Here is a 16,032-nt window from a genome sequence, read left to right as displayed (position 1 = left end):
ATTTCAAAATTGTAGCTAGGAAACTATTTAGTTTTTTAAAAGTTTTTTTCAATCTAAAATTTAAATTTTTAAATTTGTGGTTTATTGAAAAATTTAAAGATTCTGTGTCCACTCTGATTCAGGTAGAATTGGTTCTACTCCCAATTATCACAACAAGGCGAAATCCACTTAGGGACCATCCACAAACCACGTGGACACTTTTTTTGTAATCTCAAACCCCCCCCCCCCCCCATCGTGGACAAATTCCATACAAATAAAATCTTTTTTGTATGGAGCGTGGACAATCGCCATACCCCCCCCCCCCCCCTAAGTTGTCCACGTGGTTTATGGATGGTCCCTTAACAATCTGCTAAAATCACCGCCTAAAAGCGAAATGTAATTTTAAAATTAAAAAAAAAGAAATTTCTACCATCTGAAAATTTCAGATTTTTCATATTCAAATAAACAAAAAATAAAATTCATATTTCGAAACTGCCAAAACTTGCAGACACAAAAACGCAAAAAGAAATACGAATTAGCACATTAAAATATGAAAACAGTAGTTTATGCAACAAGTTGCAAAAAGAGGATTTTTTCAGCACGAGTCGTTCATTTATCCAACGAGGTTCACCGAGTTGGATAAATACGAAGAGTGCTGAAAAAATCAAGTTTTGCAACGAGTTCCATACAAAATGTTTTGCAATTCCAAAAAACACACACTGAGTGAAATTTTATGTCAAATTTTCATGTATTTTGTCGATAAAAATGTTGAAAAGTGTTACTTTTCGAAGCAAGAATTGAAAAATTCAACTTTTCAGCACCCATTTGAGTGCTGAAAAGTAGAACTTTTCAGCATTTATTTTGAAAAGTGTTGCTATTCGATTCTGTTATTTTTGGTACAGAAAAGTAGGCTATTTCGACGTTCAAGAATGACAGGAAAAGAAAGTAGTTTCAAGACGGAATTGCAAAAAATACATTATTTGATATTTTTTATTAAATTTTTAAATTATTAAATTATCAAATTATCAAATTGTTAAATTAATAAATAATTTAATAATTTAATAATTTAATAATTTAATAATTAAAAAATTAAATAATTGAATAATTAAATAATTAAATAATTAAATAATTAAATAATTAAATAATTAAATAATTAAATAATTAAATAATTAAATAATTAAATAATTAAATAATTAAATAATTAAATAATTAAATAATTAAATAATTAAATAATTAAATAATTAAATAATTAAATAATTAAATAATTAAATAATTAAATAATTAAATAATTAAATAATTAAATAATTAAATTAATAAATAATTAAATAATTAAATAATTAAATAATTAAATAATTAAATAAATAAATAATTAAATAATTAAATAATTAAATAATTAAATAATTAAAATAATTAAATAATTAAATAATTAAATAATTAAATAATTAAATAATTAAATAATTAAATAATTAAATAATTAAATAATTAAATAATTAAATAATTAAATAATTAAATAATTAAATAATTAAATAATTAAATAATTAAATAATTAAATAATTAAATAATTAAATAATTAAATAATTAAATAATTAAATAATTAAATAATTAAATAATTAAATAATTAAATAATTAAATAATTAAATAATTAAATAATTAAATAATTAAATAATTAAATAATTAAATAATTAAATAATTAAATAATTAAATAATTAAATAATTAAATAATTAAATAATTAAATAATTAAATAATTAAATAATTAAATAATTAAATAATTAAATAATTAAATAATTAAATAATTAAATAATTAAATAATTAAATAATTAAATAATTAAATAATTAAATAATTAAATAATTAAATAATTAAATAATTAAATAATTAAATAATTAAATAATTAAATAATTAAATAATTAAATAATTAAATAATTAAATAATTAAATAATTAAATAATTAAATAATTAAATAATTAAATAATTAAATAATTAAATAATTAAATAATTAAATAATTAAATAATTAAATAATTAAATAATTAAATAATTAAATAATTAAATAATTAAATAATTAAATAATTAAATAATTAAATAATTAAATAATTAAATAATTAAATAATTAAATAATTAAATAATTAAATAATTAAATAATTAAATAATTAAATAATTAAATAATTAAATAATTAAATAATTAAATAATTAAATAATTAAATAATTAAATAATTAAATAATTAAATAATTAAATAATTAAATAATTAAATAATTAAATAATTAAATAATTAAATAATTAGATAATTAAATAATAAAAAAAAATAATTAAATAATTAAATAATTAAATAATTAAATTATAAAATTATAAACTTATAGTATAATTAAATAAATGAATAATTATATTATTAAATTATTAAATTATTAAATTATTAAATTATTAAATTATTAAATTATTAAATTATTAAATTATTAAATTATTAAATTATTAAATTATTAAATTATTAAATTATTAAATTATTAAATTATTAAATTATTAAATTATTAAATTATTAAATTATTAAATTATTAAATTATTAAATTATTAAATTATTAAATTATTAAATTATTAAATTATTAAATTATTAAATTATTAAATTATTAAATTATTAAATTATATAATTATTAAATTATTAAATTATTAAATTATTAAATTATTAAATTATTAAATTATTAAATTATTAAATTATTAAATTATTAAATTATTAAATTATTAAATTATTAAATTATTAAATTATTAAATTATTAAATTATTAAATTATTAAATTATTAAATTATTAAATTATTAAATTATTAAATTATTAAATTATTAAATTATTAAATTATTAAATTATTAAATTATTAAATTATTAAATTATTAAATTATTAAATTATTAAATTATTAAATTATTAAATTATTAAATTATTAAATTATTAAATTATTAAATTATTAAATTATTAAATTATTAAATTATTAAATTATTAAATTATTAAATTATTAAATTATTAAATTATTAAATTATTAAATTATTAAATTATTAAATTATTAAATTATTAAATTATTAAATTATTAAATTATTAAATTATTAAATTATTAAATTATTAAATTATTAAATTATTAAATTATTAAATTATTAAATTATTAAATTATTAAATTATTAAATTATTAAATTATTAAATTATTAAATTATTAAATTATTAAATTATTAAATTATTAAAGTATTAAAGTATTAAATTATTAAATTATTAAATTATTAAATTATTAAATTATTAAATTATTAAATTATTAAATAATTAAATAAATAAATTATTAAATTATTAAATTATTAAATTATTTAATTATTAAATTATTAAATTATTAAATTATTAAATTATTAAATTATTAAATTATTAAATTATTAAATTATTAAATTATTAAATTATTAAATTATTAAATTATTAAATTATTAAATTATTAAATTATTAAATTATTAAATTATTAAATTATTAAATTATTTAATTATTAAATTATTAAATTATTAAATTATTAGGGGAACTATACCCTTTCTCAGCCTATTTCTATTATCGGCCTATCAGCACTTTGATCATGAATTACAGCTTATATAAAGTGTTTTTGACTGTTCCAAAGTAATAAATAGCTCAAATAAAAGTGAGCAAGCAACTCTCCATTGTTGAAACATCTGAAAATGTTGATTTAAGAGCGAGTTTTTCACCGATGTGAAACAGGTCGTATCGAGGTGCTCCGATTTGGATGAAACTTTCAGGGTTTGTTTGTCTATACATGAGATGAACTCATGCCAAATATGAGCCCTCTACGACAAAGGGAAAAGGGGTAAAACGGGCATTGAAGTTTGAGGTCCAAAAAACATGAAAAATGTTAAAATTGCTCGCATTTCCGTAAAACTTCATCAATTCCAACTCTCTTAGATGCATTCGAAAGGTATTTTAAAGCTTTTCAAAATGTGCTATAGACATCCAGGATTGGTTTGACTTTTTCTCATAGCTTTTGCAAATTACTGTTAAAAATGGATTTTTTTAAAACCTTAATAACTTTTTCCAACAGCCTCCAACACCCATACTCCCATAGGTCAAAAGTTAGGGAATTTCATGGACTATAAGCCTACGGTATTAACTTTTTGGCCAATCGCAGTTTTTCTCATAGTTTTACGATTTTTCTAGAACAAACATTTTACAACGTTGGTTTATGCCCTGTAGGCCTCCATAGCGGCACTTTTTGGTTTCAATTTTGACATATTCGGAATCCTCAGAAAATTTTACATTAGATTGAGGTGTTGGAATTTTGAATTTGATTGGAAAAAATGCCATTTAGAATTAATTAAAATATTATTTAGCATTTTGTCTAATTAGGGGTAAAACAAGTTTTCGCCTACTTGATACAGCATTTGACGTATTGATCATAGGGTAAATAAGATCTATTTCTTTTTTCAAAAATGTTTTATTTAATTATTTTTTAAATCAAAATTACAACTCCAATACTTCTAACTTACGTGAAATTGTCCGAGGATTCCGAATATGACAAAATTGAGACCAAAAAGTGCCGTCTTCTTGGCCTACAGGGCAAAAACTAACGTTGTAAAATTTTTGTTCTAGAAAAATCGTAAAACTATGAGAAAAACTGCGATTGGCCAAAAAGTTAATAACGTAGGCTTATAGTCCATGAAATTCCCTAACTTTTGACTTATGGGAGTATGGGTGTTGGAGGCTGTTGCAAAAAGATATTAAGGTTTTAAAAAAATCAATTTTTAACAGTAATTTGCAAAAGCTATGAGAAAAAGTCAAACCAATCCTGGATGTCTATAGCACATTTTGAAAAGCTTTAAAATACCTTTCGAATGCATCTAAGAGAGTTGGAATTGATGAAGTTTTACGGAAATGCGAGCAATTTTAACATTTTTCATGTTTTTTGGACCTCAAACTTCAATGCCCGTTTTACCCCTTTTCCCTTTGTCGTAGAGGGCTCATATTTGGCATGAGTTCATCTCATGTATAGACAAACAAACCCTGAAAGTTTCATCCAAATTGGAGCACCTCGATACGACCTCTAGAACAAACCGAGCAGAATCTACAAATACTGCCTCTTAATAGCAGAAACGGCAAAAGTGATGAGAATTGGTCGAACGGCTTAGTGTGATTAAAATGGGTATATTTCCCCTAAATTATTAAATTATTAAATTATTAAATTATTAAATTATTAAATTATTAAATTATTAAATTATTAAATTATTAAATTATTAAATTATTAAATTATTAAATTATTAAATTATTAAATTATGAAATTATTAAGTTATTAAATTATTAAATTATTAAATTATTAAATTATTAAATTATTAAATTATTAAATTATTAAATTATTAAATTATTAAATTATTAAATTATTAAATTATTAAATTATTAAATTATTAAATTAATAAATTATTAAATTATTAAATTATTAAATTATTAAATTATTAAATTATTAAATTATTAAATTATTAAATTATTAAATTATTAAATTATTAAATTATTAAATTATTAAATTATTAAATTATTAAATTATTAAATTATTAAATTATTAAATTATTAAATTATTAAATTATTAAACTATTAAATTATAAAATTATAAAATTATTAAATTATTAAATTATTAAATTATTAAATTATTAAATTATTAAATTATTAAATTATTAAATTATTAAATTATTAAATTATTAAATTATTAAATTATTAAATTAATAAATTAATAAATTATTAAATTATTAAATTATTAAATTATTAAATTAATAAATTATTAAATTAATAAATTATTAAATTATTAAATTATTAAATTATTAAATTATTCAATTATTAAATTATTAAATTATTAAATTATTAAATTATTAAATTATTAAATTATTAAATTATTAAATTATTAAATTATTAAATTATTAAATTATTAAATTATTAAATTATTAAATTATTAAATTATTAAATTATTAAATTATTAAATTATTAAATTATTAAATTTTTAAATTATTAAATTATTAAATTATTAAATTATTAAATTATTAAATTATTAAATTATTAAATTATCAAATTATTAAATTATTAAATTATTAAATTATTAAATTATTAAATTATTAAATTATTAAATTATTAAATTATTAAATTATTAAATTATTAAATTATTAAATTATTAAATTATTAAATTATTAAATTATTAAATTATTAAATTATTAAATTATTGAATTATTAAATTATTAAATTATTAAATTATTAAATTATTAAATTATTAAATTATTAAATTATTAAATTATTAAATTATTAAATTATTAAATTATTAAATTATTAAATTATTAAATTATTAAATTATAAAATTATAAAATTATAAAATTATTAAATTATTAAATTATTAAATTATTAAATTATTAAATTATTAAATTATTAAATTATTAAATTATTAAATTATTAAATTATTAAATTATTAAATTAATAAATTAATAAATTATTAAATTATTAAATTATTAAATTATTAAATTATTAAATTATTAAATTAATAAATTATTAAATTATTAAATTATTAAATTATTAAATTATTCAATTATTAAATTATTAAATTATTAAATTATTAAATTATTAAATTATTAAATTATTAAATTATTAAATTATTAAATTATTAAATTATTAAATTATTAAATTATTAAATTATTAAATTATTAAATTATTAAATTATTAAATTTTTAAATTATTAAATTATTAAATTATTAAATTATTAAATTATTAAATTATTAAATTATTAAATTATCAAATTATTAAATTATTAAATTATTAAATTATTAAATTATTAAATTATTAAATTATTAAATTATTAAATTATTAAATTATTAAATTATTAAATTATTAAATTATTAAATTATTAAATTATTAAATTATTAAATTATTAAATTATTAAATTATTAAATTATTAAATTATTAAATTATTAAATTATTAAATTATTAAATTATTAAATTATTAAATTATTAAATTATTAAATTATTAAATTATTAAATTATTAAATTATTAAATTATTAAACTATTAAATTATTAAATTATTAAATTATTAAATTATTAAATTATTAAATTATTAAATTATTAAATTATTAAATTATTAAATTATTAAATTATTAAATTATTAAATTATTAAATTATTAAATTATTAAATTATTAAATTATTAAATTATTAAATTATTAAATTATTAAATTATTAAATTATTAAATTATTAAATTATTAAATTATTAAATTATTAAATTATTAAATTATTAAATTATTAAATTATTAAATTATTAAATTATTAAATTATTAAATTATTAAATTATTAAATTATTAAATTATTAAATTATTAAATTATTAAGTTATTAAATTATTAAATTATTAAATTATTAAATTATTAAATTATTCAATTATTAAATTATTAAAGTATTAAATTATTAAATTATTAAATTATTAAATTATTAAATTATTAAATTATTAAATTATTAAATTATTAAATTATTAAATTATTAAATTATTAAATTATTAAATTATTAAAGTATTAAATTATTAATATATTAAATTATTAAATACCTCAATTTTTGGCATTTTCTTAGTTCGAATCAATTTCGAAGTTATATTTTAATTTAGAGAAATTGAAATAAGAAAATAATAGGCATTTCGTGTTTAGATTTTCCGGAGTAAAGTTTTGGCGAGAATTATCGAGTACAAAATCAATAGATTTCAAAATGTTGCGAAAGTTATATTTTATGGTCTTTAAATTTTTAAAATTAAAATTATTTTTTCCTGAATTTGTTTTAAAAGCAAAGATATTTAAAGTATTACAACAACTGCTAGTAATCTTCCCGAAATGGTGAAAAAGGTTCATCTTGGGGATTTTAAGAATTTAAGAATTTAAGAATTTAAGAATTTAAGAATTTAAGAATTTAAGAATTTAAGAATTTAAGAATTTAAGAATTTAAGAATTTAAGAATTTAAGAATTTAAGAATTTAAGAATTTAAGAATTTAAGAATTTAAGAATTTAAGAATTTAAGAATTTAAGAATTTAAGAATTTAAGAATTTAAGAATTTAAGAATTTAAGAATTTAAGAATTTAAGAATTTAAGAATTTAAGAATTTAAGAATTTAAGAATTTAAGAATTTAAGAATTAAAGAATTTAAGAATTTAAGAATTTAAGAATTTAAGAATTTAAGAATTTAAGAATTTAAGAATTTAAGAATTTAAGAATTTAAGAATTTAAGAATTTAAGAATTTAAGAATTTAAGAATTTAAGAATTTAAGAATTTAAGAATTTAAGAATTTAAGAATTTAAGAATTTAAGAATTTAAGAATTTAAGAATTTAAGAATTTAAGAATTTAAGAATTTAAGAATTTAAGAATTTAAGATTTTAAGAATTTAAGAATTTAAGAATTTAAGAATTTAAGAATTTAAGAATTTAAGAATTTAAGAATTTAAGAATTTAAGAATTTAAGAATTTAAGAATTTAAGAATTTAAGAATTTAAGAATTTAAGAATTTAAGAATTTAAGAATTTAAGAATTTAAGAATTTAAGAATTTAAGAATTTAAGAATTTAAGAATTTAAGAATTTAAGAATTTAAGAATTTAAGAATTTAAGAATTTAAGAATTTAAGAATTTAAGAATTTAAGAATTTAAGAATTTAAGAATTTAAGAATTTAAGAATTTAAGAATTTAAGAATTTAAGAATTTAAGAATTTAAGAATTTAAGAATTTAAGAATTTAAGAATTTAAGAATTTAAGAATTTAAGAATTTAAGAATTTAAGAATTTAAGAATTTAAGAATTTAAGAATTTAAGAATTTAAGAATTTAAGAATTTAAGAATTTAAGAATTTAAGAATTTAAGAATTTAAGAATTTAAGAATTTAAGAATTTAAGAATTTAAGAATTTAAGAATTTAAGAATTTAAGAATTTAAGAATTTAAGAATTTAAGAATTTAAGAATTTAAGAATTTAAGAATTTAAGAATTTAAGAATTTAAGAATTTAAGAATTTAAGAATTTAAGAATTTAAGAATTTAAGAATTTAAGAATTTAAGAATTTAAGAATTTAAGAATTTAAGAATTTAAGAATTTAAGAATTTATGAATTTAAGAATATAAGAATTTAAGAATTTAAGAATTTAAGAATTCAAGATTTTAAGAATTTAAGAAACGAAAAAAATAAAAATGCGCAACTATTCTTGGCAGGATTTTTTCAGAGCTTCGTACTTCGTTTCGATCAATAAAAAAACAGTATTTTTCAATTATTGCACCAGCATTACAGAATGAAAATATGTAAAACGTAATGTTAAAGAAGTTTGAAGGAACAGGGAAAAGTAATCGTCAAGAAAAGAGAAAGGGAGTGATTAGGAAAGCAAGCGGTTCGAGAAGAAATTTGCCAGAAGCTATGGGCAGAATGATGTTGGTGAAATACAAGTTGGCTTTATCACAAGCTTCACTCCATCGCCGATCATCTTTGTCAATTTTAATCAGAGTGTGCTCCCCTTCGCTCCAAACAAAGAATAATCCATAATTTGATCCAGTAATATGAATTTGGGCCATCACTTGCCAGAAATACTTGTGCTGCTCCTTCAGGGTACCATCATTTCCATCTATAAAATCCAAATCAATAATTTTAAGATCCTTGTTCAGTTGGCTTTTCTTCGCGAGCCGGAATGGACATTTAATCTCAATGCAAACTGTTCCGCAGCAGTCGCAACGCATTATTAAGTCCGGGGTGGCAGCCAGGTACGGACGGGTTTTATCGACAAAAATTCCGCACTCGTCGAACCGTACATTTTGGTGGCCTTCCAGCAATTTTTGCACGACCAGGCTCGCTTTTGTTTCGTTCGCTTTGCCGTAACGCACAGCAGCCGAGTTGATCTCCGAGAAATCCGGATGGCAAATCTTCTTCAGAAGACTCATTTTGGCCGGAACGGAGTCTGTACGTGCATGGATGCATTCCAGAAAGATGGATGCGGTAATCCGGCCGATTCGTACCCACCCCCACAGCTCACACTTTGCTTGCTTCCGCGTCAAATTCTCAATCTCGTTCACTTCTTCGTCAGTAAGGACCAGGTTAACGTTTCTAGCCTCTTCTGCAATCCTTTCCGCGCCCAATGTCTCCAATGTAAGACTGTGTAGTCTGGACAGCAAAATGTTGCTGTTGAACATGATCTCGTTGGGAATCTGGCTGGAACGGCAGTCACGGCATAAGGCATTCGCTTTGCAAAATTTGCGCCTGAGAACGGGTTCGTCGTCATCGTCTGCAAGCAAGCTAACAAAATCCATAAAATCCGATTCGCTTGAGTGAATCTCAATATCAGCGAAGTGCGATATCTTAAAGCCATAGTCGATGTCCTTGATGGCGCGGTAGAGATCATCCTTAAAACGTTTCGCTGGCCTCGCCCAGTAGGCAGGAAGTTGCGTAACCGTCAACTAGAGAATGATTTCTTTTTAATGTCACGTTCTAATTTTTAAATAAAGAAGGTACCTTCTGGCATGTAGTCATATGGTGCAAGTTTGCCAATGCGTACAGCAGCGTACTCACGTGGCTACAAGTCTCGCCTAAGCCGGCAACGCAGTCACAATGTGCGCTCTGGACGTTTCCATCTTTCTCTACGACGACCCAAACCGTCAAAGGCTTCTCGTGTAGACGCATCGAATGGCTAATCTGAAATGGGAATTGTCAATTGAATCTTAAAATAAAACATTATGAACAGCTACCTTCGCCCTGACCAGATGTAGGTCATTTATCCTGCCACCTTCGACACCATTCACGAAACCCGCTTCAAACTTCTTGTACGCCTCGACACTTCGGGCGTTGTTAAACTTCTTTGTAGTGGAACAGTCGAGGATATATTTAACCGCATGGCCCACCGTCACAGTTGTCGGATAATTATAATCCTTCCGGAGAGTTGCCGTATACGGATCCGTGTAGCTAAGCGGGGCGATCTTGTTTAGGTATCGTTTTTTTTCCTCTTGTGGCAGCTGGGTTGCGTACTCGGACAACTTGCGTACGCCTCGTCCATCTCGCAGACCTCCTCCAATCATCACGGAAACGAATACGGCCAGCAGCACGAACAACGGCCTGGCGCGCGGTCACGGAAACGGCCAGCAGCACGAACAAGGACACGACCAGCAGCACGAACAACGGCCTGGAGCGCGGTCACGGAAACGGCCAGGAACAAGAACACGGGGCACTTACACAAAAACGGCGAGAAGCGCCGGAAGCAAATACGGAAAAAAAACTCGCGTTATGACGTTTCGCTCAACCGGAAGCAATTTCAAATTTAAATTAAAAAAAATGCTAAGTCCTGAAAGCGACATCTGTCAAAAAAGTTCATTTGGTTCATTTCCCTTTGAGGTTAAGATCCCAGCTTTTCTCCTTTATATCTTACCTTTTGTTCAACTGCCGGCTTCTTGGAAGGGAGCCGTTATTGACCATGAAAGTAGAGTGATTCATTGTTTGACTTCAGCTGATCTGTCAATAACATTTAAAATGTACAGCTCAAAAGTTGGTAAGTTTGATCGACTAAAACATATAAAAAAATTGAATAGAGTTAAGTTTGTTCAAGTGAAGGTTTTATAATAAATGGTGAAACACAGCAATTCCCCACGAAAACAGCATGAGTTCTCCGAGTTCTCCGACATTCAAATTCATTCAATCCGATTTTAGCTGTCTTAGACGCAAAAGAAATGTGATTAATTTGGCTATTTGGGAAAAAAGTAAGAAGTTTCAAAAATCTAGCTTAACATTTGAAAAGGTCGTATGAAAACTTAAAATGCTGTTTTGAAGGTCTCAAGACCAAAGAGCCTATGTCTGAACATATTTTTACATGGTTCCTCGGAAAATTTTTCATTACACATCAAAACATGGTGAAGTTATGTTTTCAATTTACTGAGATACGAATTAAAAAAAAAACTGGGGTTTTCGACGCAACACGCGCAAAAATTGGAAAATGACGAATACGGCAAAAAAACGACTTTTTTCACTAAAACTGCGATAAGGTGTCATCCATAAAGTATGTCACGCTCTAGGGGGGAGGGGGGGTCTGAGAAAGTGTGACATTGCGTGTTATAAGTATAGGGACAGCATGACAAAGTGGGGAGGGGAGGGGGTAAATTTTGGCTGATTTTAGCGTGACGTACTTTATGGATGAAACCTAACATTTTCGTAATTGAAATATGTAACTTTTGATACCCTAACACGGCGTATGTCACCCTAATGGCCAAACAAAAAAAATACGGGTCAAATTATTTTGGCCAAGGAACCCTCAGAAAAATGTTGAGCCTGGACGGAGAACTTTTTTACGAATTATGCTGTTTTCGTGGGGAATGGCTGAATATAGGTGTAGACCGGAGACTTTCGGGGGATCGAAATTTCAAGTTCTGATGTGTTTTCCCTTATAAACCGATCCAATACGAAAGTTCACGCCAAATATCAGCTAAATTGGTTGAAAACTGTCTTGTCTCAAGCGATTAAATTTTATTTGGGAATTACTATGAGGAATAGAGGAAAAGTCTTAAATACCGTACAATTGCCTAAAAGAAGCAAGCAGCGTTATATCTACTTTCAAAAGTAAATAAAACATGCCACCATTTTGTTGAAGCTACAATCTCTGTTGATTTGAATTTTGAACAACGCATTATTGTTTGAACAAATTGCTCAGTATTCAATTGATTTGATACGCCAATTTACTTCAGCTCATGTAGCCTCATTCTTGACATTGAAAATCAATGTCTGCCGGAATCAAATCACATGTGAGGGTAGCTGTACAAAACGTTGATTAATAAATTATTATCGTTTTCGTTAACAAAGCTTTGACAGTAAGCTAATAATGAACTCAAGTTTTTAAAACGAAACACAAAATGGGTTTTTTAAGAGAGATTCCATTTATTCGATTTAAAACTCACAAATGACAGTGTTAAGTGAAAATACCTACACCCAGAACTGGGCATCGGCATACGAGAGAACAAAGAGCACGATTCGGTAGTAAAATGGTACTGTGTGCGGACTGAGAGGATAAATCCCGAAATTACCGAGAGTACTTTACTCATGGGTTCATCTTCAAAAAAAGTTCATCTATCAAAAAAAAAGTACCGGTACCGACACTCGAACCTAAGACCTTCGGCATATTGAACCGTGCCTTTGCCGTATGGACCACCACGATTCGGTGACTAAGTGGCGGTCATGTGTCCATATAAGCCACTCAATAGGATGAACTGTTCCAATGAACGAATGAACACGCGAGAGGACTATACTCTCGCAAAATAGAGGAGAAAAGCAACTCGCGTCAAAATTTTGAGGCTAGGAATTTTGACAGGTATGATTTTCATAAAGTATTCGCCTCCTTTTCTCTCCCACAGAAAACTGGGGACAATGTAGCTGTCAAACTAGGCCAAAATGTTAAAGTCACTCACAAAATGAACTTTGAGTGATTTGAGTTCATTTCTGACGACACGATTTTCTCCTCTATAGCACTTTCCTCTCGTTTCTTTTCGTGAGTACTATCCCCTCGATCTTTAACTGTGGGTGTAAATAAACATTTCTCAAAATAATTTTAAAAAATAGAACTTCTTTCTACAAAACTTTTAGGTATCATTTTCCGACCAATCGTGAAAAAGTGCGTACAGTACATACCATACCAATCAGCTTAGAACACCATACGCGGTGCCCGTGCTGTATCAAGAAGGTTGTTCCATGTTGCTCGGTTCTGGGCTGCAGCTCGCCAGTCTCCTAGGTTGCAGATCTTTCTTAGGTCCGCCTCGATCTGATTACCCCACCGTGCACGCTGCGCTCCTGCTCTTCGGCCTGTGCCGCCATCCGGTCGCGCGCGGTCAAAGAGCATCCTGACAGGGTGGTCTTCGTCCATCCTCGCGACATGGCCGGCCCATCTGAGCCTCCCGATTCTCGCCAGGGTGACGATTGTCGGTTCTCCCAGCAGCGCGTGCAGTTCGTGGTTCATGCGCCTTCGCCACTCGTTCTGAGCTGTACGTACTCCACCGTAGATCGTTCGCAGCACCTTCCGTTCGAAAACTCCAAGGGCTCGTTCGTCCTCTTGCCGCAGCGTCCAGGTCTCATGGCCATAGAGGGCAACCGGTCTAATCAGTGTCTTGTACAGGGTCAGCTTCGTGGCGCGTTGCACTCGATCAGATGTCAAGGTTTTCCGTAATCCAAAGTAGGCGCGATTCGCGGAGTGGATACGAGTCCGGATCTCTAAGCTGGTGTCGTTGTCGGCCGTTACCAGCGATCCCAAGTACACGAATTCGCTCACCTCCTCCAGCACATCGCCATCCACAGCTAAGGGGGTGAGTCTTGGGGGGTCAACGTCCTTTGAGCCCCTCCCTTTCATGTACTTTGTTTTCGTCGTATTCATGGCCAATCCAATTCGTCTTGCTTGCGTCTTTAAGGCGGTGTAAACCCTTTTCACCGTCTCTAGGTCTCTTGCTATGATGTCAATGTCGTCCGCATAAGCAAGAAGTTGGACTGTCCTGTTGCAAATCGTGCCTCTCGTGTCTATACCCGCTCTTCGCACAACTCCCTCAAGTCCGATGTTAAACAGCGCATTGGATAAGCCGTCACCTTGTCGTAACCCTTGATGCGATTGGAAGGGGTCCGCTAGCTCCCCTGCCACTCGCACGTGACACATCACACGATCCAAGGTAGCCTTGATCAGCCGAGTCAGTTTGTCCGGAAATCCGTTCTCGTGCATGATCTGCCATAGCTGTTCGCGGTCGACTGTATCGTACGCTGCCTTGAAATCGATGAAGATGTGATGTGTGGGCACGTTGTACTCACGGCATTTCTCGAGGATCTGCCGGAGCGAGAAAATTTGGTCCGTGGTGGCCCGAGCGCCAGTAAACCCCGCTTGATAGGGGCCCACGAACCTCCGTGCGTACGGTGTCAGCAGACGGCAGAGGATCTGGGAGAGGATTTTATAGGCCGCGTTGATAAGCGTGATGCCACGGTAGTTGCCGCAGTCCAGCTTATCGCCCTTTTTGTAGATGGGACACACGACACCATCCATCCATTCTTCTGGTAGTTTCTCCTCCCTCCAGATCTTAGAAATCACCAAGTGGATCGCCCTCGCCAACTGCTCTCCTCCATATTTGAAGAGCTCACCGGGTAACCGATCTTTACCGGCGGCCCTGTTGTTCTTCAGCTGCCTGATCTCCTTCTTCACCGTCTCCAGATCAGGTGCCGGGAACTGTTGGTCAGCAGCGGGCGGTCCAAGTTGGGCTTCAAAGCCGCCTCCATGCGCTACATCGCCGTTGAGGTGCTCGTTGAAGAACTGCTGCCACCTGTTCAACACCTCGCCTTTGTCCACAAGAAGGTTTCCCTCGGCGTCCCGACAAGTGTTGGCTTGCGGCGCATAGCCTTTGCGGGACTGGTTAACCTTCTCGTAGAACTTTCGCGTCTCGTTCTGCCGGAACAGCTGCTCCATTTCGGCGCGATCGCGATCTTCCAGCTGGCGCTTCTTGAGCTTGAAGACCGTTCTCTGCTGTTTCAGCGCTTGTTTGTATCTGGCCACGTTCTCATCAGTTGCGGCTCTCAGCTTCACCGCATAAGCTGCTTTCTTCTCGTCAAGTAGCCGCTGGCACTCCTCGTCGAACCAGCGCTGCTTTCCAACTCGGACCGTACTACCTAGCGCGGCTTCAGCGGCACTGCCGATGGCCGAGCATATTCTGCTCCATCCATCGTTTAGCGAGGCAGCGCCGAGTTCCTCCTCCGTTGGCAGGCTCGCTTCCAGCTGCTTCACGTAGTGCTGAGCCGCAGCCGTGTCCTGCAGCCGCTCGGTGTTGAACGGCGGTGGGAGCCGGCTCCGTCGTCGGTGATACGTCGTCGACAGTTTTGAGTGCATGCTTGCACCCACCAGGTAGTGGTCCGAGTGGATGTCCGCACCGCGGTACGTGCGGATGTTCCGTCTGTCCGAGAAGAATCGGCCGTCGATGAGGACGTGGTCGATTTGTGTTTTTGTTCGTTGGTTAGGCGATGTCCAGGTGACTTTGTGGATGTCTTTCCGGGGGAAGAATGTGCTCCGTACCACCA

The 16,032-nt window shown here is 27.2% G+C and overlaps 1 protein-coding gene across 1 annotated transcript; it reads right to left on the bottom strand.

Moving 5' to 3' along the window:
• Nucleotides 1–9,314: 9,314 nt before the first annotated feature.
• Nucleotides 9,315–11,032, bottom strand: LOC120428185 (uncharacterized). Its single transcript, XM_039593165.2, has one exon. The coding sequence runs from the start codon at nt 10,269–10,271 to the stop codon at nt 9,324–9,326; it is 948 nt and encodes a 315-aa protein (XP_039449099.1). The 5' UTR covers nt 10,272–11,032; the 3' UTR covers nt 9,315–9,323.
• Between the last annotated feature and the right edge of the window lie 5,000 nt (nt 11,033–16,032).

The sequence above is a fragment of the Culex pipiens genome, chromosome 2 (assembly GCF_016801865.2).
Source record: "Culex pipiens pallens isolate TS chromosome 2, TS_CPP_V2, whole genome shotgun sequence".
Taxonomy (NCBI): domain Eukaryota; kingdom Metazoa; phylum Arthropoda; class Insecta; order Diptera; family Culicidae; genus Culex; species Culex pipiens.
The sequence above is the reverse complement of the archived record's forward strand: the minus strand, read 5'-3'. Positions and strand labels throughout refer to the sequence as shown.

Bases quoted from the DNA above. Each gene is read 5' to 3' on its own strand.
- LOC120428185 (XM_039593165.2), bottom strand. From the start codon at position 10,271: ATGGATTTTGTTAGCTTGCTTGCAGACGATGACGACGAACCCGTTCTC.